This window comes from Panulirus ornatus, chromosome 56 (assembly GCF_036320965.1).
Source record: "Panulirus ornatus isolate Po-2019 chromosome 56, ASM3632096v1, whole genome shotgun sequence".
In the NCBI taxonomy this organism is placed as follows: domain Eukaryota; kingdom Metazoa; phylum Arthropoda; class Malacostraca; order Decapoda; family Palinuridae; genus Panulirus; species Panulirus ornatus.
This window is the reverse complement of record NC_092279.1, coordinates 2738431-2760339: the sequence shown is the minus strand read 5'-3', so window position 1 is coordinate 2760339 and position 21909 is coordinate 2738431. Positions and strand designations below refer to the sequence as shown.

At 40.1% G+C, this 21909-nt stretch overlaps 1 protein-coding gene across 1 annotated transcript in view; it reads right to left on the bottom strand.

Annotated features, from left to right (window-relative positions):
* The window catches only part of LOC139765823 (recQ-like DNA helicase Blm), a 72166-nt gene extending 56378 nt beyond the window's left edge, over positions 1 to 15788 (bottom strand). The window contains exons 1-4 of the mRNA XM_071693632.1: positions 15657 to 15788; positions 12145 to 12949; positions 4611 to 4714; positions 758 to 903 (exon numbers count right to left, since the gene is read on the bottom strand). Coding sequence (XP_071549733.1) covers positions 758 to 903; positions 4611 to 4714; positions 12145 to 12883 — 989 coding nt within the window. The 5' untranslated portion in view covers positions 12884 to 12949; positions 15657 to 15788. The remainder of the gene's footprint in view (positions 1 to 757; positions 904 to 4610; positions 4715 to 12144; positions 12950 to 15656) is intronic.
* Between the last annotated feature and the right edge of the window lie 6121 nt (positions 15789 to 21909).

The following is a 21909-nucleotide window of genomic DNA, read 5'->3' as shown; positions in this document are numbered from 1 at the left end:
TTTGTAGTCATCTAGCCTGGAGGTACAATCAAAACAGGCAAATTTACTGAGAGAGAAGGTGGAATTGAAGGGGGTGTTGTTATGTAGAGTAACTGTCTGCCAACAAATATCAGAATAGCTTTCAAGTAAATGGATAAGGTAGTAGTTAGTGAGCTGTTTGTATCCTTCATGTGATCAAAACTAGAATATGCTACTCTTAAGTTTGGTCAGTGCACCTGAAGAAGCATAAGGTCCTGAGAAGGGCATCTAAGATGGTACCAAAATTATAGGGATGAGTTACAGGGAAATGCTAGAGGCTTTAAATTTGGATATCAGGAGGGTTCATTACTAAGCCTTTATGTACCTTAAACATGCCTATTTCTACTCTAACAATCATTGACCTCTCAATTAACAAGCTCCTTAATGCAGCCCAAGACCTTAGTCTTCTTAGTCTTATGACTCACCATAGCCCTCATGGTTCCATCCACTGCCAAGTCCACTCTCAGGAACCTTTAACACTCAGTTTCCTTCAAGTCCTTCCTATTCAAACTTATACTCAAAACATTTTGTCTCAACCCCCCACCTGCATCTAATCATCTTAATTTAGTTCACATTTGCTCTCATCTTATTCCTTTCCCACACTTCTCAAATTCTGTTATCCGTTGTGAGAGTTTCTCTCTCTACAGTCTGATACCAGAGTTATGTCATGTCCATATGTATGAGTATTTACATTCAGTGATGTATTACACTTCTCTCCTTCACTGCAAGTAAAACTTACCTGACACGTGATGCTAATGACATGGCCTCATTAACATCATTATCATCCCCCATATCGACACAATCGCTGTTGGCTTCATTCTTTCTGATGGGCACTGTTTGGTCAATAATTCTTTTAAAACTCTTCCCAGTTGAGGTGACAGGTCTCTGTTTTAAAAGAATTAATAGGAAAACCTTGTATTATGATGAGAAGAAGAAATAAACATTATCATATTATTATTTTGCTTTGTCGCTGTCTCCCACATTAGCGAGGTAGCGCAAGGAAACATACGAAAGAATGGCCCAACCCGCCCACATACACATGTATACACGTACACACACGCAAATATACATACCTATACATCTCAATGTACACATATATATACACACACAGACATATACATATATACACATGTACATAATTCATACTGTCTGCCTTTATTTGCTCCCATCGCCACCCCGCCACACATGGAATAACAACCCCCTCTCTCCTCATGTGTGCGAGGTAGTGCTAGGAAAAGACAACAAAGGCCACATTCGTTCACACTCAGTCTCTAGCTGTCATGTAATAATGCACCGAAACCACAGCTCCCTTTCCACATCCAGGCCCCACACAACTTTCCATGGTTTACCCCAGACGCTTCACATGCCCTGGTTCAATCCATTGACAGCACATCGACCCCGGTATACCACATCGTTCCAATTCACTCTATTCCTTGCATGCCTTTCACCCTCCTGCATGTTCAGGCCCCGATCACTCAAAATCTTTTTCACTCCATCTTTCCACCTAAAATTTGGTCTCCCACTTCTCCTCGTTCCCTCCACCTCTGACACATATATCCTCTTGGTCAATCTTTCCTCACTCATTCTCTCCATGTGACCAAACCATTTCAAAACACCCTCTTCTGCTCTCTCAACCACACTCTTTTTATTACCACACATCTCTCTTACCCTTACATTACTTACTCGATCAAACCACCTCACACCACATATTGTCCTCAAACATCTCATTTCCAGCACATCCACCCTCCTGCGCACAACTCTATCCAGAGCCCACGCCTCGCAACCATACAACATTGTTGGAACCACTATTCCTTCAAACATACCCATTTTTGCTTTCCGAGATAATGTTCTCGACTTCCAAACATTCTTCATTGCTCCCAGAATTTTCACCCCCTCCCCCACCCTATGATTCACTTCCACTTCCATGGTTCCATCCGCTGCCAAATCCACTCCCAGATATCTAAAACACTTTACTTCCTCCAGTTTTTCTCCATTCAAACTTACCTCCCAATTGACTTGACCCTCAACCCTACTGTACCTAATAACCTTGCTCTTATTCACATTTACTCTTAACTTTCTTCTTTCACACACTTTACCAAACTCAGTCACCAGCTTCTGCAGTTTCTTACATGAATCAGCCACCAGCGCTGTATCATCAGCGAACAACAACTGACTCACTTCCCAAGCTCTCTCATCCACAACAGACTGCATACTTGCCCCTCTTTGCAAAACTCTTGCATTCACCTCCCTAACAACCCCATCCATAAACAAATTAAACAACCATGGAGACATCACACACCCCTGCCACAAACCTACATTCACTGAGAACCAATCACTTTCCTCTCTTCCTACACGTACACGTGCCTTACATCCTCGATAAAAACTTTTCACTGCTTCTAACAACTTGCCTCCTACTCCATATATTCTTAAAACCTTCCACAGAGCACCTCTATCAACTCTATCATATGCCTTCTCCAGATCCATAAATGCTACATACAAATCCATTTGTTTTTCTAAGTATTTCACACATACATTCTTCAAAGCAAACACCTGATCCACACATCCTCTACCACTTCGGAAACCGCACTGCTCTTCCCCAATCTGATGCTCTGTACATGCCTTCACCCTCTCAATCAATACCCTCCCATATAATTTACCAGGAATACTCTACAAACTTGTACCTCTGTAATTTGAGCACTCACTCTTATCCCCTTTGCCTTTGTACAATGGCACTATGCAAGCATTCCGCCAATCCTCAGGCACCTCATCATAAATCATACATACATTAAATAACCTTAACCTTACCAACCAGTCAACAATACAGTCACCCCCTTTTTTAATAAATTCCATTGCAATACCATCCAAACCCGCTGCCTTGCCGGCTTTCATCTTCCACAAAGCTCCCACTACCTCTTCTCTATTTACCAAATCATTCTCCCTAACCCCTCACTTTGCACACCACCTCGACCAAAACACCCTATATCTGCCACTCTATCATCAAACACATTCAACAAACCTTCAAAATACTCACTCCATCTCCTTCTCACATCACCACTACTTGTTATCACTAAATAAACATATTTCAATAAAACTTCATCTACCTACATCCTATGTGCTCTGTTCTATCTATTTATATCTGATGCGTATTCCCTCCAGGAACTCCAATTAAGGGGGTAGCCATTGCAAAAGAGTTTTCACTTATCCCTGTCCTTACATGACTCCCTTGCATACACTATTCTACACACCCTTCCTCTGTTTCTCTCACTCCCTCACTCCAGGACTCTTCCACTCTGTTTCTCTGTGTGCTTTGTTATACAGTAGATTTGCCAAAGTTTAATCTGTTCCATAAAGTATTATCACTGAATACTTTTGAATGTTCTTCCATGCAGACACTACACTAATATAACTTTTAGCAGGTTCTCTTCCTGCTAATACATCCTACAGATTTAAACTTTCCCCTGTATGACTTCTAACTACTAAAACACATTTTCAAACTTTTATTCCCGAATACAATGTTTCGATTAAATTCACCTTTTAGCTAAATCTTAGAATACAAACTCTCCTGAATTTCATCTCCAACACTGAATCACTCCTAACACATTTACTCTAAGCCTTAAACTTTTTTGCTTTACATGTTCTGCAAAGTTCATCACCAAATAACCTAACAACAGTAACATAATGCAAACTTATCCTGTCATTTACCCACGAACACTTCCAACACACAATGATCTTAACAGCTCTTACATGCTTCCAGTAAAGCTCTCCTTTTAGACTACATACTCTTTATACATTCTTTATTTCCCTTTTTCAATTGAGAAGCCTTCTCTAAACAACTAATTTCTATATGTACACACTTCTCTTTAATCAGGATTCATTTCCAGACAACTTTCTCATTGTGAACTATAGATCCAAACGGCCAAATTCTTTCATCCATCATATTAGCTCATTTCTTACAGTATTGTTTGTGTTTACTGTGTATCAATCTTCCTTATCAATAACTTGACTTGCATATTAGCTCTATTTTGAAGTCCAATTCTCACACGTTATATTTTTTCTTTAAAAAGTGGTCCACTAAAAACTTCCATCAAGTATTTTGGTGTATGAACTTCATATAAGGTTCTCAAAATTACTAAATGAAAGCATCTGTGCATCAACTTAACCCCTTCTTTCAATAATCACCCTTGCCCAATCTCCAACCTATTTCCAGTGAGCTAAAAGTAAACAAGGGAATCTACAACATTCCATTTAGTTTTAACATCTAACTCTGCATAATAAGTTGATTCATCAAAAAGGACTAATAACTCCCCTTACATCTCAAAATGAAATACCTACAATCTTTTCTCTGGATAATGAATGAAAATAGTCGAGAGAAAAGATATTATATGTCTAGGTGGCCTAGCTTTACACTACAACAAAACAAAGTGGGGAAACCGTAAATGCTTTGATCAAAAAAATTAATTTGGAATGAAATCTCCCAAGATTATTCATATTCAAAAAACAAATCTATAATAATCTTAAATAACTGGGTTATAACGGATACATATATATAACTTTTCACAAAGTTGCTTCTCTTTTAAAAGTGAATCACTAACCTGATTATCTTCAGTCTGGATAATCTCAACAAAATCATTTTCTATATCAGCGCTTGGAAAATCAGCATCATCATCAGGATTTTCTATATAGTGTGTTGGGGCATCTGGAATAATATGGAAGAAACATCATATGAGCAAATACATTGTTTTGAAGCATTTGATACCCATCATAGCATTTAACATTAAGATACAGATATATAAATTGATATCAATTTATCAAAATGTAAACAGTAAATGGTATTAACAGAGTTTTCTTCAAAAAAAAAAAATTTTGACATTAATGAATACAACACCTGCCGGTTCATGATACAAACAAGCTGGCATACATCCTTGGGAAAGAGAGGGAGGAGAAAAGTAGCAGTGTATTACGAAGACTTCTTACAGGTCAAACAAAACCACTCACCATCAATACAGGCCATAAAACAAATCCAAAATGTAAACAACACCATAACAAAACTAATCATGGAAATGAAAACAGCAAGCTGGCGCTCCTTCCTTAACACAATACCATGAAACCAACAGAACTCGACTCGAACAAATGATAATGAAAATTCACACCACCATGGCCCCCATATATGAAATACTTCTAATCCAAAGCAATAACATCCCTTCTCCCCAAAGAACACACAACCATACTCATGAAACACTGCTCAAAAACAAAGCACAGATAAACCATACCCTTCAACAGAACAAGCATGAAAAACCTACACAAAATCCAGCAGCACTACTGCTCTTTCGTCCTGCATCCCCACTAACACACAAAATCCAATTAAAATTTTACCCCTATGTAACTCCCTTTCAACATGTCCCAAAAGTACAGCACACTTCCACATAAGACAGTGGCCCAAATGCAATCAAGCACATACATCATCTCCAAGACTTCTGGTTACACAACAAATTCCCAAATATTTGGAAACATGTCTAAAATAGAAACCATCTTGAAACCCTTCAAACCCCCAAACTCCCCTTCCTCCTTCTGCCCCATGTCATTGTTATCAAACTCTTCTTGAAAAACCTGATCAAAAACAGAAGCAGCCAAAACATCCCACTCTCACCCAGGCAAATAAAAGCTTTAACTTAAACCCAGTCACTGCATTACCTGACAGCATACAAACTTCACACAATGCATCTTGCATGACTTCAACCAGCACTAGTGGTCAATCATAAACAAAGCATTCGACATCATCCCCTGTCATCCTCAAAAAAATCTAAAAAAAATGGTTGATCAGCTTCAAATAGTCTACCAAGCCAGAGTTCTTGCAAAGGCTACACCACCAAAATCCTCGAGCTATACATACCCCAAGAATCACCTCTTTTTCCTATGATCTACAAACCTCCTTTCACCTCAAGCAAACCGGTGTGAAAGTCATCTCTTGAACAGATGACCTCACAAGTACATATGTACCCTGACACTATTCAAAGCAATGACAAACATGCAGCACAATATCACACAACCAGAAAACCGGTTTGCTCACATCATCATGTATGCATCACCACAAAAGCCTACCATTACCTTTTTTAACCCCAACAGATGCAAATCCAACCAGCACCCTCCCAAAACCCTTACTGATCAACCAGTCTCACTAAACAAAACTCTAACCATGCTAGATATCACAAACGACAGGTATGCAACATTCACTCCTTACATCAATAACATCAATATAGAGGCCATAAACAAAATAAATGGCCTATCTATCTACATCTATAATGCCTGTTCCCACCTGGAACTCCCTCATGGATAGTCTCCATAACCAGTGCACTCATGCCACTTCTTAGCCTTTTGTTGCCTCATCCACCACACATTTTTTTTTTTTTTTTTTTTTTTTTTTTATACTTTGTCGCTGTCTCCCGCGTTTGCGAGGTAGCGCAAGGAAACAGACGAAAGAAATGGCCCAACCCCCCCCATACACATGTACATACACACGTCCACACACGCAATATACATACCTACACAGCTTTCCATGGTTTACCCCAGACGCTTCACATGCCTTGATTCAATCCACTGACAGCACGTCAACCCCTGTATACCACATCGCTCCAATTCACTCTATTCCTTGCCCTCCTTTCACCCTCCTGCATGTTCAGGCCCCGATCACACAAAATCCTTTTCACTCCATCTTTCCACCTCCAATTTGGTCTCCCTCTTCTCCTCGTTCCCTCCACCTCCGACACATATATCCTCTTGGTCAATCTTTCCTCACTCATTCTCTCCATGTGCCCAAACCACTTCAAAACACCCTCTTCTGCTCTCTCAACCACGCTCTTTTTATTTCCACACATCCCTCTTACCCTTACGTTACTTACTCGATCAAACCACCTCACACCACACATTGTCCTCAAACATCTCATTTCCAGCACATCCATCCTCCTGCGCACAACTCTATCCATAGCCCACGCCTCGCAACCATACAACATTGTTGGAACCACTATTCCTTCAAACATACCCATTTTTGCTTTCCGGGATAATGTTCTCGACTTCCACACATTTTTCAAGGCTCCCAAAATTTTCGCCCCCTCCCCCACCCTATGATCCACTTCCGCTTCCATGGTTCCATCCGCTGACAGATCCACTCCCAGATATCTAAAACACTTCACTTCCTCCAGCCTCTCACCATTCAAACTCACCTCCCAATTGACTTGACCCTCAACCCTACTGTACCTAATAACCTTGCTCTTATTGACATTCACTCTTAGCTTTCTTCTTCCACACACTTTACCAAACTCCGTCACCAGCTTCTGCAGTTTCTCACATGAATCCGCCACCAGCGCTGTATCATCAGCGAACAACAACTGACTCACTTCCCAAGCTCTCTCATCCCCAACAGACTTCATACTTGCCCCTCTTTCCAAAACTCTTGCATTTACCTCCCTAACAACCCCATCCATAAACAAATTAAACAACCATGGAGACATCACACACCCCTGCCGCAAACCTACATTCACTGAGAACCAATCACTTTCCTCTCTTCCTACACGTACACATGCCTTACATCCTCGATAAAAACTTTTCACTGCTTCTAACAACTTGCCTCCCACACCATATATTCTTAATACCTTCCACAGAGCATCTCTATCAACTCTATCATATGCCTTCTCCAGATCCATAAATGCTACATACAAATCCATTTGCTTTTCTAAGTATTTCTCACATACATTCTTCAAAGCAAACACCTGATCCACACATCCTCTACCACTTCTGAAACCACACTGCTCTTCCCCAATCTGATGCTCTGTACATGCCTTCACCCTCTCAATCAATACCCTCCCATATAATTTACCAGGAATACTCAACAAACTTATACCTCTGTAATTTGAGCACTCACTCTTATCCCCTTTGCCTTTGTACAATGGCACTATGCAAGCATTCCGCCAATCCTCAGGCACCTCACCATGAGTCATACATACATTAAATAACCTTACCAACCAGTCAACAATACAGTCACCCCCTTTTTTAATAAATTCCACTGCAATACCATCCAAACCTGCTGCCTTGCCGGCTTTCATCTTCCGCAAAGCTTTTACTACCTCTTCTCTGTTTACCAAATCATTTTCCCTAACCCTCTCACTTTGCACACCACCTCGACCCAAACACCCTATATCTGCCACTCTGTCATCAGACACATTCAACAAACCTTCAAAATACTCATTCCATCTCCTTCTCACATCACCACTACTTGTTATCACCTCCCCATTTACGCCCTTTACTGAAGTTCCCATTTGCTCCCTTGTCTTACGCACCCTATTTACCTCCTTCCAGAACATCTTTTTATTCTCCCTAAAATTTACTGATAGTCTCTCACCCCAACTCTCATTTGCCCTTTTTTTCACCTCTTGCACCTTTCTCTTGACCTCCTGTCTCTTTCTTTTATACTTCTCCCACTCAATTGCATTTTTTCCCTGCAAAAATCGTCCAAATGCCTCTCTCTTCTCTTTCACTAATACTCTTACTTCTTCATCCCACCACTCACTACCCTTTCTAAACAGCCCACCTCCCACTCTTCTCATGCCACAAGCATCTTTTGCGCAATCCATCACTGATTCCCTAAATACATCCCATTCCTCCCCCACTCCCCTTACTTCCATTGTTCTCACCTTTTTCCATTCTGTACACAGTCTCTCCTGATACTTCTTCACACAGGTCTCCTTCCCAAGCTCACTTACTCTCACCACCTTCTTCACCACACATATAATAAAAAAATCTCTATACATCTTCTTTGACAAGTTCCTTGTTTATTTTCATGTTATGTTCTCCAGTTGTTCGATCCCCACATCTCTGGAAGAACTGTTCACCATCTGCTTCATTGATCTGTTTAAAAACTTAAAGACTGAACAATGTAGTTTCCTGTACTTAGTGTGTGTGACTTTTTAAACCAAGTATTTCCAATACGTGTTAATTGACACACGCGCGAAAGAGAGACTTTTGGATGTTAATGTGCTGAGAGGTGTAACTGGAGGGATGTCTGATCATTATCCTGTGGAGGCAAAGGTGAAGATTTGTAGAGGTTTTCAGAAAAGAAGAGAGAATGTTGGGGTGAAAAGAGTGGTGAGAGTAAGTGAGCTTGGGAAGGAGACTTGTGTGAGGAAATACCATGAGAGACTGAGTAAAGAATGGAAAAAAGCGAGAACAAAGGAAGTAAGGGGAGTGGGGGGGATGGGATGTATTTAGGGAAGCAGTGACGGCTTGTGCAAAAGATGCTTGTGGCATGAGAAGCGTGGGAGGTGGGCAGATTAGAAAGGGTAGTGGGTGGTGGGATGAAGAAGTAAGAGTATTAGTGAAAGAGAAGAGAGAGGCATTTGGACAAATTTTGCAGGGAAATAATGCAAATGAGTGGGATATGTATAAAAGAAAGAGGCAGGAGGTCAAGAGAAAGGTGCAAGAAGTGAAAAAGAGGGCAAATGAGAGTTGGGGTGAGAGAGTATCATTACATTTTAGGGAGCATAAAAAGATGTTTTGGAAGGAGGTAAATAAAGTGCGTAAGACAAGGGAACAAATGGGAACTTCAATGAAGGGGGCTGATAGGGAAGTGAAAACAAGTAGTGGTGATGTGAGAAGCAGATGGAGTGAGTATTTTGAAGGTTTGTTGAATGTGTTTGATGATAGAGTGGCAGATATAGGGTGTTTTGGTCGGGGTGGTGTGCAAAGTGAGAGGGTCAGGGAAAATAATTTGGCAAACAGAGAAGAGATAGCAAAAGCTTTGCGGAAGATGAAAGCCGGCAAGGCAGCAGGTTTGGATGGTATTGCAGTGGAATTTATTAAAAAAGGGGGTGACTGTATTGTTGACTGGTTGGTAAGGTTATTTAATGTATGTATAATTCATGATGAGGTGCCTGAGGATTTGCGGAATGCTTGCATAGTGCCACTGTACAAAGGCAAAGGGGATAAAAGTGAGTGCTCAAATTACAGAGGTGTAAGTTTGTTGAGTATTCCTGGTAAATTATATGGGAGGGTATTGATTGAGAGGGTGAAGGCATGTACAGAGCATCAGATTGGGGAAGAGCAGTGTGGTTTCAGAAGTGGTAGAGGTTGTGTGGATCAGGTGCTTGCTTTGAAGAATGTATGTGAGAAATACTTAGAAAAGCAAATGGATTTGTATGTAGCATTTATGGATCTGGAGAAAGCATATGATATAGAGTTGATAGAGACGCTGTGGAAGGTATTAAGAATATATGGTGTGGGAGGCAAGTTGTTAGAAGCAGTGAAAAGTTTTTATCGAGGATGTAAGGCATGGGTACGTGTAGGAAGAGAGGAAAGTGATTGGTTCTCAGTAAGTAGGTTTGCGGCAGGGGTGTGTGATGTCTCCATGGTTGTTTGATTTGTTTATGGATGGGGTTGTTAGGGAGGTGAATGCAAGAGTTTTGCAAAGAGGGGCAAGTATGCAGTCTGTTGTGGATGGGAGAGCTTGGGAAGTGAGTCAGTTGTTGTTCACTGATGATACAGCACTGGTGGCTGATTCATGTGAGAAACTGCAGAAGCTGGTGACTGAGTTTTGTAAAGTGTGTGAAAGAAGAAAGCTGAGAGTAAATGTGAATAAGAGCAAGGTTATTAAGTCAATTGGGAGGTAAGTTTGAATGGAGAAAAACTGGAGGAAGTGAAGTGTTTTAGACATCTGGGAGTGGATTTGGCAGTGGATGGAACCATGGAAGCGGAAGTGAATCATAGGGTGGGGGAGGGGGCGAAAATTCTGGGAGCCTTGAAGAATGTTTGGAAGTCGAGAACATTATCTCAGAAAGCAAAAATGGGTATGTTTGAAGGATTAGTGGTTCCAACAATGTTGTATGGTTGCGAGGCGTAGGCTATGGATAGAGCTGTGCGCAGGAGGGTGGATGTGCTGGAAATGAGATGTTTGAGGACAATATGTGGTGTGAGGTGGTTTGATCGAGTAAGTAATGTAAGGATAAGAGAGATGTGTGGAAATAAAAAGAGTATGGTTGAGAGAGCAGAAGACAGTGTTTTGAAATGGTTTGGGCACATGGAGAGAATGAGTGAGGAAACATTGACCAAGAAGATATATGTGTCGGAGGTGGAGGGAACGAGGAGAAGTGGGAGACCAAATTGGAGGTGGAAAGATGGAGTGAAAAAGATTTTGAGTGATCGGGGCCTGAACATGCAGGAGGGTGAAAGGCGGGCAAGGAATAGAGTGAATTGGATCAATGTGGTATACCGGGGTTGACATGATGTCAGTGGATTGAACCAGGGCATGTGAAGTGTCTGGGGTAAACCATGGAAAGTTGTGTGGGGCCTGGATGTGGAAAGGGAGCTGTGGTTTCGGACATTATTGCATGACAGCTAGAGACTGAGTGTGAACCAATGGGGCCTTTGTTGTCTTTTCCTAGCGCTAGCTCACACACATGAGGGGGGAGGGGGATGGTATTCCATGTGTGGCGAGGTGGCGCTGGGAATGAATAATGGCAGACAGTGTGAATTGTGTGCATGGGTATATATGTATGTGTCTGTGTGTGTATATATATGTGTACATTGAGATGTATAGGTATGTATATTTGCGTGTGTGTACGTGTATGTACATACATGTGTATGGGGGTGGGTTGGGCCATTTCTTTCGTCTGTTTCCTTGCGCTACCTCGCAAATGCGGGAGACAGCGACAAAGCAAAATAAAAATAATAATGAATCCTTCATCTACATTCCATCATATTTCACATTTGCTGATAATGCAAGACTTATATTTCCATTCACATTCAATTTTGTCCTCGGGCACACCTCTCTGAAACACTTTCATGTTTAGTTTCAACTTTTCCACTCTTTCTTTCAATTTGTCTACCATCAGCACAATTATGCACTTACAGCACTACCTTATTCTTAAGCTGGGGTTCCTTACCTATCTATCTATATCTCTGATACCTGTTCCCAAATGGAATTCCCTCATAGGGATGGCCATAGCAATAGTCTCAATAACTAATGAACTCCATATATCCTCTCTTACCACATTATATAAGCATCTAATCTTCTTCATAAACCATCCAAAACAAAGTAATAATCAAGTCTAAGCTGAGTAAAGAGAGAACCAAATATCGTACCTTTATTAGATTCCCGTTTCATGCGAGAAGACTTGAAAACTGGAGATGATCTTCCACTTGCTAACTCCTTGTGTTCCTCTGGATTATCTTTGCCCAGCCTTTGCTTCTGCTTTACTCCAAACGAGAATCTTCGAGGCACAGCCGTTTGTACTGCAGTTTGTCCTACATTCCTGGCTGACTGACTTGGGGTGAAGGACACATCAAAGAAACTTTCTCCACATGGAATGCTGGATAAGGTAGATATATCTTTTGTAGCACTGTTTGGTAAAGTTCCTACACCACCTGAACTTGTTGAATCAGAGGCAATGTTTTTGTTCGCTTTTTCTAATGAAATGTCTGACAGCTTTCTATGAAATGAATTTGTCCCACTAAATTCTTTTTTAATTATATGGCTATGAAGACGTGACATAGTTTCTTCAGCAAATTCTTCTTCTTCATATGAATCTGGAAATCTATCTTTTTCGCTTGAGCAAGCTTTCACTAAATGACCACTTTGCTTATAATGCTTATCATTAGGACTAAGACTTAATGGATGAGCTTCCATTTGACACACATGACTATTTTTCTTCAATGAAGTATTTACCAAGGATCCAGAATCTTTGCTCCTGTATGCTTTTTCCATCTCAAATAGTTTTGTTACTTTTGTGCAAGCATTCAAAATCTTTAAGTGTTTGATACAGTCATAACTGGGCACTTGCCGAAGTAAATCAACAGGAATGCTGGAAAACATTTCAGCCATCAGACTGAGCAATGAAGATCTTAGGCAATTCAATATAACAAAGTCTTCCTCTTCTAGGTGATTAACCTGTTAAGAGAAACTTATATAAATAAACAGCGAAAAATTATCACAACTAAATGAACCAACCTCTCTCAATCAATATACATATGCTGAGTATGTAACAGCACTACACTTATCATACATTCAGAAAGTGAATTTTATCAAAAGAAAAAACCTTGATAGCCAGAAACTAGGCCTCATTAGTCAGCATTTCTACCATTTCAAAGCTTTAAGAAGGCGAGATTTCATGTGCTCCCTTCAGAGTCTAAAAGCATAAGCTAAACACAATAGGGCCATATATGACAGCTGTCCCAAACTTATATGAAAAACTTTCCAATCATCATGAGTGAAGGTCCTAAAGATCCTACCACTTGAAAGGAGTAACTTCCAACGACCCATTCACTGTGGCTGGGATCAATATGGTCACAAATCTTGAAACATCAGCTTCTGCCTTAAGGAGAAATATTCTGCTACTAAATGCTGACAGAAAAGAAGAAAGTTGCTCATGACTAGAACAAAATACAGTCTTCAAAGCAGTCAACCACCATAGATGAAAAAAAAATAACATGCATGTTTTTCATCTGAGCATGTAGATAGTTCTAAACTACAAAAACAATTTCTGCAGTATTAGTGTGACATTTTTGTTACAAATAAAAGTAATTTGTTCATCTATTCATGTTTAAGAAGTTTTCTGTGTAACTAACATGTAAACATAGAAAAACATGTATATGTAAATAAACACAAAAAATATGTGAAAGAAGCATACAAAATATGTATGTCTAGTGTGAAATTTTGACAAAAAAAATCTAAATTGCATAATGTGATTAAATGTATACAAAATGAAATCATGCCTAGAAAAGCACATAATCATCATATACAGGCAGCATCCATGCTATCACCTTAGGCCCTCCCCTATCCACTCTACATCTTGCCACACTAACAGAGTTCGCTAATTTTTGGCATATATACACCATACTTCCCACGTGTTCCCTGCGTGTCGTAGAAGGCGACTAAAAGGGGAGGGAGCAGGTGGCTGGAAATCCTCCCCTCTCGTTTTTTTTTTTTTTTCTCCAAAGGAAGGAACAGAGAAGGGGGCCTGGTGAGGATATTCCCTCAAAGGCCCAGTCCTCTGTTCTTAACGCTACCTCGCTAATGCGGGAAATGGCGAATAGTATGAAAGACAAATTCTGAAAGGAAAAAAATTGTACAGCACAAAGGATTGAACCAGGGAGGGAAATCTACAGTTTAAGGGTTATGAGTGTGAAAAGAAAAAGAAAAATTACTTTGATTTCAGACTTTTTCTTTGATCAAAGATTAATCTAAATGCCTCTGTCTGTAAGCATCTTTAAGGATAATAGGAGGTCACACTGACCAAATCCCTGCTTCTGCTCTAGACAGGCTGGTAGCCAAGGAACATAACACTTTCTGAAAATGTCTTCAACAGGAATAAAGGGAAAATACTAAGTGCCATGGGTACATACTGTACACAGAGAGTGACAGAAAAAATCAACTGGCACATGGTGTAAATATGGCTTGTGGACTAGGGATTTCTCCAAGGACATTCACGCTCTTGGTAAGTACAAAATCCAGCAATGGTGACAAAATATATTTAAACATGTGCTGCACAAAATCATACAGCTTTTAGTGTAAATAAAGATGGGAGAAGAGGGATATCAACTTGGAGATGGATGGATGGAGTGAAAAAGATGAGTAATCAGGGCTTGAACATGCTGGCGAGTGAAAGGCATGCATGGGATAGAATGAACTAGAAAGATGTGGTATACAAGGGGTGATGTGCTATCAATGGACTGAAGCATGGCATGTGAAACATCTGGAGTAAACCGTGGAAAGGTTTGCTGGGGCCCAACTTTGGACACACGGCTGTGGTTTCGACAATATTACACAAGAGGATGGTTGTAAGAGAATGTGGCCTTTCTTCGTCTACTCCTGGTGCTATCACAGGAAATGGAGGATAAGTAAAACAAAAGTATGAAACCACAAAGACATGTAACTTTGTGTAAATATCATTCATCATATTTACCATCAAAGATATGTCTACGAGAAGTCACTGAAACTTGTAAAACCTTATGAGGTGAGAAAAGATCCACTGCCATGACCAAAATCACAAGTGCCCAGAGCACTATACTTCCTCTAGGTCCTCCCCTTTCAAACTTATACAAACTATCTCATCAAATTCCCCTGCAGCACCTGATTAGCCTTACATTTGATCACATTTACTCTTAACTTTCTCTCACACATTCTACCAGACTCTGTCACCCGCTCTTGGAATCTATCTATATATCTATGTCTCTAATGCCCATTCCCTCTGGGAACTCCCTCAAGTGGGTGGCCACCTGTATGCTTCAGTTATACATGAAAAACACAGAAATCTTGTAATATATCATCATGTATCATAGAAATGGCTATGACTAATTCCTTAACACGCTATCAGATATCCTCTTAGCAAAACTTTTTCTTGCAAAGTATGGAATGATGGCTGAAAGTATGCACCCCAAACCATGTGCGATTGAAACTGTAGGAGCTTCATTTGATCTCTGTTTGTGGTACATTTCATTCCATTCCCACTTCCATGAAGGCAATCAACATCTTTACAGCCAATCCAAAACTGCAGGAAATACAAAGAACTAGTACTTGAAAAATATATACAGTAAAATTAATATTCTAATGTACATCAGGACACTATTACTTCCCTAAGAAGACAGACTGAACTCACTCTAAGAACTGGATGTTTTAGAATCTGGTCAATGGAAAACTCTTCTGAGGTAGATTGTATTGGTGGGGAGGGAAACTGACTTCTAACTGGTTGGTGCGAGGCTGGAGGGGTGGCACTTATATGTGATGATGGCACTGCTGTATAGCCACTTGTAACAGGTGTTGCAAGGAGGACACAGCTTTACATCTTTTAGACTTGAAGACAACTGATCTGCATCTTGTACTGTAGGATGAGATTCATCTCCAACTGGTGGCATAACATTAACTACTGCAGAGGCAACTTTTGAAGGTGTAGAAGTTGACTCAGTAGTCTGTTTAGTGACTGCAGATTCAATACGAGATCTCATCATGTCCTGAGGATCTCTATCGGTCTCTACCAGCTTTCTTTCCTTTCGACTATCTGTTGTGAATGTAGAAAAGTTGTGTCAATATCAGTCAAAATCAGAGCTGCATGAGCTGAAGTCGTCTGTATTTTTGTTATATCATCAAGGATTATCTCTTAATTCAAACTCCTACACACACATTACACAGCATTCCAAAAACATGTAGAATATTCAACAAATATAACAATAACTGCAAATTTTGATTCTCTTTCATAATACCATCTATGTTAAATATCCTTTTCACTATACTTTTCCACTTCATCTCCATCCACCAAGAACACTCTCTCACAATCAAAGAGTAATTCAACTTCATTCTTTTTCTTTTCATACTTGTTTACCATATCCTGCATTTGGGATGTAACACCAGTAACAGACAAAGATGTGGCCTCTTTTGCTCACTGTAAAGCCCTGGCTGGCTGGTGGACATGACGGTTAGCCTCAGGTGTAGCAATAGTGTACACTAGTGCCGTAAGCAAATGAGGCCATTTCTTCATCTGTTCACAGTATCACTCACCACAATAAATCAGGGGTGGATCAGGTGCATACAACCTTCATATCACTCACACACATCCTCAACCCATGGCCTGTGCGTTGAAGTGAAACATGGGCTTCAAAATTTGTAAAAGCACTTCTTACTTTCTCATCTTATACCTTATCATCTATTTACCCTTAAAATGCAATCCTGAAAACCTGAGTGTAAATCACAATATTCAAAGCTACAAAATTTTTCTCAAAATGTGTTCCTGGGCAGTAGATTTTAGTCATTCCGATCTACCTACAGTAAATACTAAAGACATAATTGAGTAAATCCATGCATATTGCTGATAAGTGAAAATAAATAAATAGTGAAGATAGTAACTAAACATATCCCTGGGGATAGGGGAGAAAGAATACTTCCCACGTATTCCCTGCATGTCGTAGAAGGCGACTAAAAGGGGAGGGAGTGGGGGGCTGGAAATCCTCCCCTCTTGTTTTTTTTGTTCTTCTAATTTTCCAAAAGAAGGAACAGAGAAGGGGGCCAGGTGAGGATATTCCCTCAGAGGCCCAGTCCTCTGTTCTTAACGCTACCTTGCTAATGCGGGAAATGGCGAATAGTTTGAAAGAAAGAAAGAAAGTAACTAAACATATCACTTAAGAGAAGGACAGGGTAGAAGTTACTGGGTCTCTTGATGGAATATTAAAGGGTGAAAGTATAAGTGTGGAACTGAAGAAAGGGTTACGGGACAGCAGCCACACACAGGTAATGGATATGGAATGACTGTGAAAATGAGTTGTCTGAGGAGCATGTGGTATGATTAGATGGAATGAAAAAAAGAAATAAGGGGATATATGATATCTGGTATGGCTGGGAATGCAAAGGGATTAAATTGTTGAGTGGAAAAATCGGTGAAACAAAACATTAAAAAGCAGGACAGGGTAGTAGTCACTGGGTCCCTTAATAGAATAATGAAGAGTAGAGGTGTAAATGTGGACATCAAGAAAGCGTTAAGGGACAGCATAGTCCTCCTGACCCTGACCTATGCAGCCAAAACATGAACATCAAATGAGTTACAGAGGTCAAGAATCCCAGCTATGGAAATGAGCTATCTGAGAGGAGAACGTGGTATGTCTAGATGGAATGAAAAAAGAAATGAGCGAGTGTATAAGAGATTTTGTATGGCAGGGAATGTAAAAGGAATGAACTATGGAGTGGATGGGTGGGTCAAATGTAATACTTTGAGGTGATCTGGGTTTGTGGAAAGAGTGCAAGACAGGGAGTTTACAAGGAGAGTGCATGACAGTCAGAGGAAGACCACCTGTGACATGGAGAAATGGAGTGGAGTACAGAAAGGAGAGTAATGGTGGAATAATGAGTAGAATGGTGTATGTGAAGGAGGCATATAAGAACAGGGATAAGGAGAGACTTTCACCATGACCATCCCATTCATAGAAGCTCCCAGAGGGAACAGGGATCAGAGGTATAGATAGACAGATAGAAGTAAATAAATTTTTGCACATGCCAAAAACAGTAGTGGGGAATACTTTCAGTGCTACACAATATTCTGGCAGAGTTCGTAATTCAGTAACTATCCACACATTTGAAGTTGGTGACCTAAGTGTATGACATCCCCTTCCCCATTTTCAAGATAAAAGTCCACATCAAGCCTGGGCATTAACTGAAATACAAAGAGGGTATGAAAGGGAAACAGAAAAGACAAGGAAAAATATTTACAAATTTTTGGGGAAATGAAAACCCTCTCTTAAAAAGTGCCAGGTCACAGGTTTTGGGAAAGACATGAAAGAGGAATAAATTATGATTTGAAAGATGTGGAGGAACGTGGTGTAGAATCATCAGAAATAAGGGAATCATTGATAAAAAGGAAAAAGTGTACGAAACAGGACTGAACCTTGAAGGACACCACTATTGATGGAGAGAGGGGAAGAAGCTCAGTCAGAAAGGAAGCTAGATATGAAGCTGCAAAGGGAGGCAGGGAAGCCAAAACAGGGGAGCTTAGAGATGAGACCCTGATGCCACACCCTATCAAAAGCTTTGGATATATCTCAAGGGCAATTACATTGGATTCCCAAAAATCTTTCAAGGGTGATGATCAGACATTAGTAAGATAAGAAAGAATACTGCCAATGGATCTAGCCTTGCAAAATCCAAGCTGGTCCTCAGAGAGAAGACTGTGAAATTCAAGAAGTCAGAGGATATGGGAGTCGAGGAGGGATCAAAAAACTTAGGAAATTGTAGATGTCAAGAGCAAAAAGAAGATAGTTAGTAAGTTGCAGGGGTTAGAACAGTCAGCCTTCCTCAGGGTAGGATGTACTAAGACACATTTCTAAGAAGGAAAAATTCTGGTTTGTAAACAGAAAGAGAGCAGACTAGCAAGCACAGGTGTAAGTTCGGAGGCACACTCTTACAAGACACAGGGATGGATGCCATCAAGTCCATAAGATTTGCTTGTGTCTAGAGAGAGAAAAGCTTTTCAGGCAGCTCAGAGATTATAGGGATGGGTATTGGAGGAGTAAGAGGAGCATCAAAGGATGAACGAATGTTAAAGCTATCCAGGGTAGAGTTAGAAGAAAAACGAGAATCAAAGACAGTTGCTTGTCTTCTGGGTAGACAGCCATCATACCATCAGAATGGAAAAATGAAAGAAAGGTAGAATGAAAGAAGTTGTGAGTAATGCCCAAAGCTAAAGACCTGAAAAACTTATCAGTGGATGAAGAGGGATTATTGTACTTTCTTTGAATAAAAGAATGCTTTGACTCACAGATAATGTACATGCAATGATTATGGGTTGTGATAAATAATTAATGGGAGTCGAATAAAGGAGAGTTTTGTCAACCTGATAAGCCTAATCCCTTGCCTGAACAGTCTCAGGACAGGAACAGATGACCCATGGATTTCAACTCCAAACTCATAATATGACAAGCCCTCTAGGGGGATGTACCTGCTGTGGATTGCTGCATCTGTCTTCCACTCATGATGATTGTTCTGAAAAAGTATGAAAAACATTTCCAGTACCTAACATTGCCCTGAATAGTGAAGCTGTACTGTGGAGTGGTGTAGCAAAGGCATTGCAACATAATAAGTTCTGTTGCAGTTTTAAAGAAAATAAATGCATGAAAATGCATTAAAACAAAAACCATGAAGTGTAAACAAAAAAAGTGTCCATACTTTTTTCAATATAATTAAGTCAAATGCCTATAACATGAGCATAAATCAAGGAAAAGCTGTATACCAAAAATGATTCAAGACAAAAGTCTCAAATCACGAAACTGCTGTATCTTATATACTTCCATTGCTAATGGTCTCCAATCATTCCTTTACCATCTTCAACTGAATTATCCCTCACCCTAATCAATTACCTAGCTACATATAACCATCTCTTACTTCTTGCACCATCTTCGTTGCCATCCTGTGGACATTCTCCCATATTTCTACGTGCAATTCTTAGGCAAGACCAATTTTTAGAAGTATATTCTGGTTTCAGCCTCAAATAGATTATGTACATCATGCTAAACATTTCCTTATTCTGATCCACCCCATTGCATAAGAAATGGAGTGATGAAAATATAGTAGACATATATTCAATAAAGTGGAACACTCAATCATCCAAATTTTAAAACTATTCTTTTCCAAAACATATACCATGACTAGACAACTGCAGTTCTACTAAATTCTCTCCACTTTTTCATTCCTACACCATCTAATCCCAGGCAACTCACACAATCACAGCAAATAATTACCATGTATGCGTGGTGTAGAATGATGTAAAGCATTAGACTTGACCATGTCATCCACTGCCTGTGTGTTCAAGGATACCACAGGAGGGGAGAGAGGAGCACACTCTATATAGTCAACCTCAGCCTGCAACATAAAATTCACAACTGAATTACAATGTCTCATTGATAAACGTATATCAATAGTGAAGATTAAAGAAAATCTAATCTGAACCGAGTCTAATCTATTCTTTGGAGAATAATTGGTTTTACTGCTGCCAACAGGTGGGAGACCTCAGACAACACTATTAGCTCCTCCCTAACATTTTTTTCAATCATATTAACAATAATCACAATGACGTTTCCACTCATTCTTTTAACATCTATCATCAACACCTTCATTTTCATCACACAGATGAGTTTGTAATAACTTTATGACAAATACAACTGCCGCATGGTTTTGAGACTTCCATACTTCAAACACGTTGTGACTCAACATTTGCCTCTAAACTACTATTTTTCTGTAAATAATTTGTAAAACTGCTTTCTGAACTTCACGAGCTTTATAAAAAAAATCATGTATACCAGTATATAGACTTACATGGACTCCCATGGTGTAGCGGTTAGCATTCCTAACCATGACACATTTACAGGTCACCAAGAGTCAAGTGTATAGGTTCGAATCCTGGCTGTGGCAGTCAGTCCACACTCAGTGCAGCTGTTCATCCACCCCTAGGGGTGGTCGATGAAATGGGTACCTGGCTCAAACTAGGGTATATCCACTCATATACACATACACATATATATATATTTCTTTCATACATATTCGCCACTTTCCACATTAGCAAGGTAGCATTAAGAACAAAGGACTGAGCCTAAGAGGGAAAATCTTCATTTGGCCCACTTCTCTGTTCCTTCTTTACGAGAAGTAAAAGCTGGAGGGGAGGATTTCCATCCCCAGCTCCCTCCCCTTTAAGTCACCTTTTATGACACACAGGGAATACGTGGGAAGTATTTTTCTCCCCTATCCCCAGGGATAAACATATACACATGTACATACTCATACTTGCTTGCCTTCATCCAATTCCTGGTGCTACCCTACCCCACAGGAAACAGCATCGATACCCCATGCTTCAGCAAGGTAGCACCAGGAAATTAGACACAAAAAAAAGGCCACATTTGTTCATACTCAGTCTCTAGTAGTCATCTGTAATGCACTGAAACCACAGCTCCCTATCCACATCCAGGCCCCACAGACCTTTCCATGGTTTATCCCAGACGTTTCATGTGCCCTGGTTCAGTCCACTGACAGCACATCAACCCTGGTATCCTACATCATTCCAATTCACTCTATTCCTTGCACGCCTCTCACCTTTCTGTATCTTCAGACCCCAACTGCTCAAAATCTTTATAACTTAAGTTAATAAAAAAATTCCTTGAAAGGTAGTATACTTTCCAATATCTTGGGGTGAGAAGGTAATCAGTGGACAGTGAAAGCTCTAGTTGGAGGCATGGATGTTCCTTATGTAAGTACAGCATACAATGATTATGAGTTTTAGCAAGTGTGATTTCATTCTTCATACATCTTAACAAATTATGCACTTTATGGTTTTTCCAGGCATGATTTTACATATCCCATGCATTTTCATACATATTCACTAT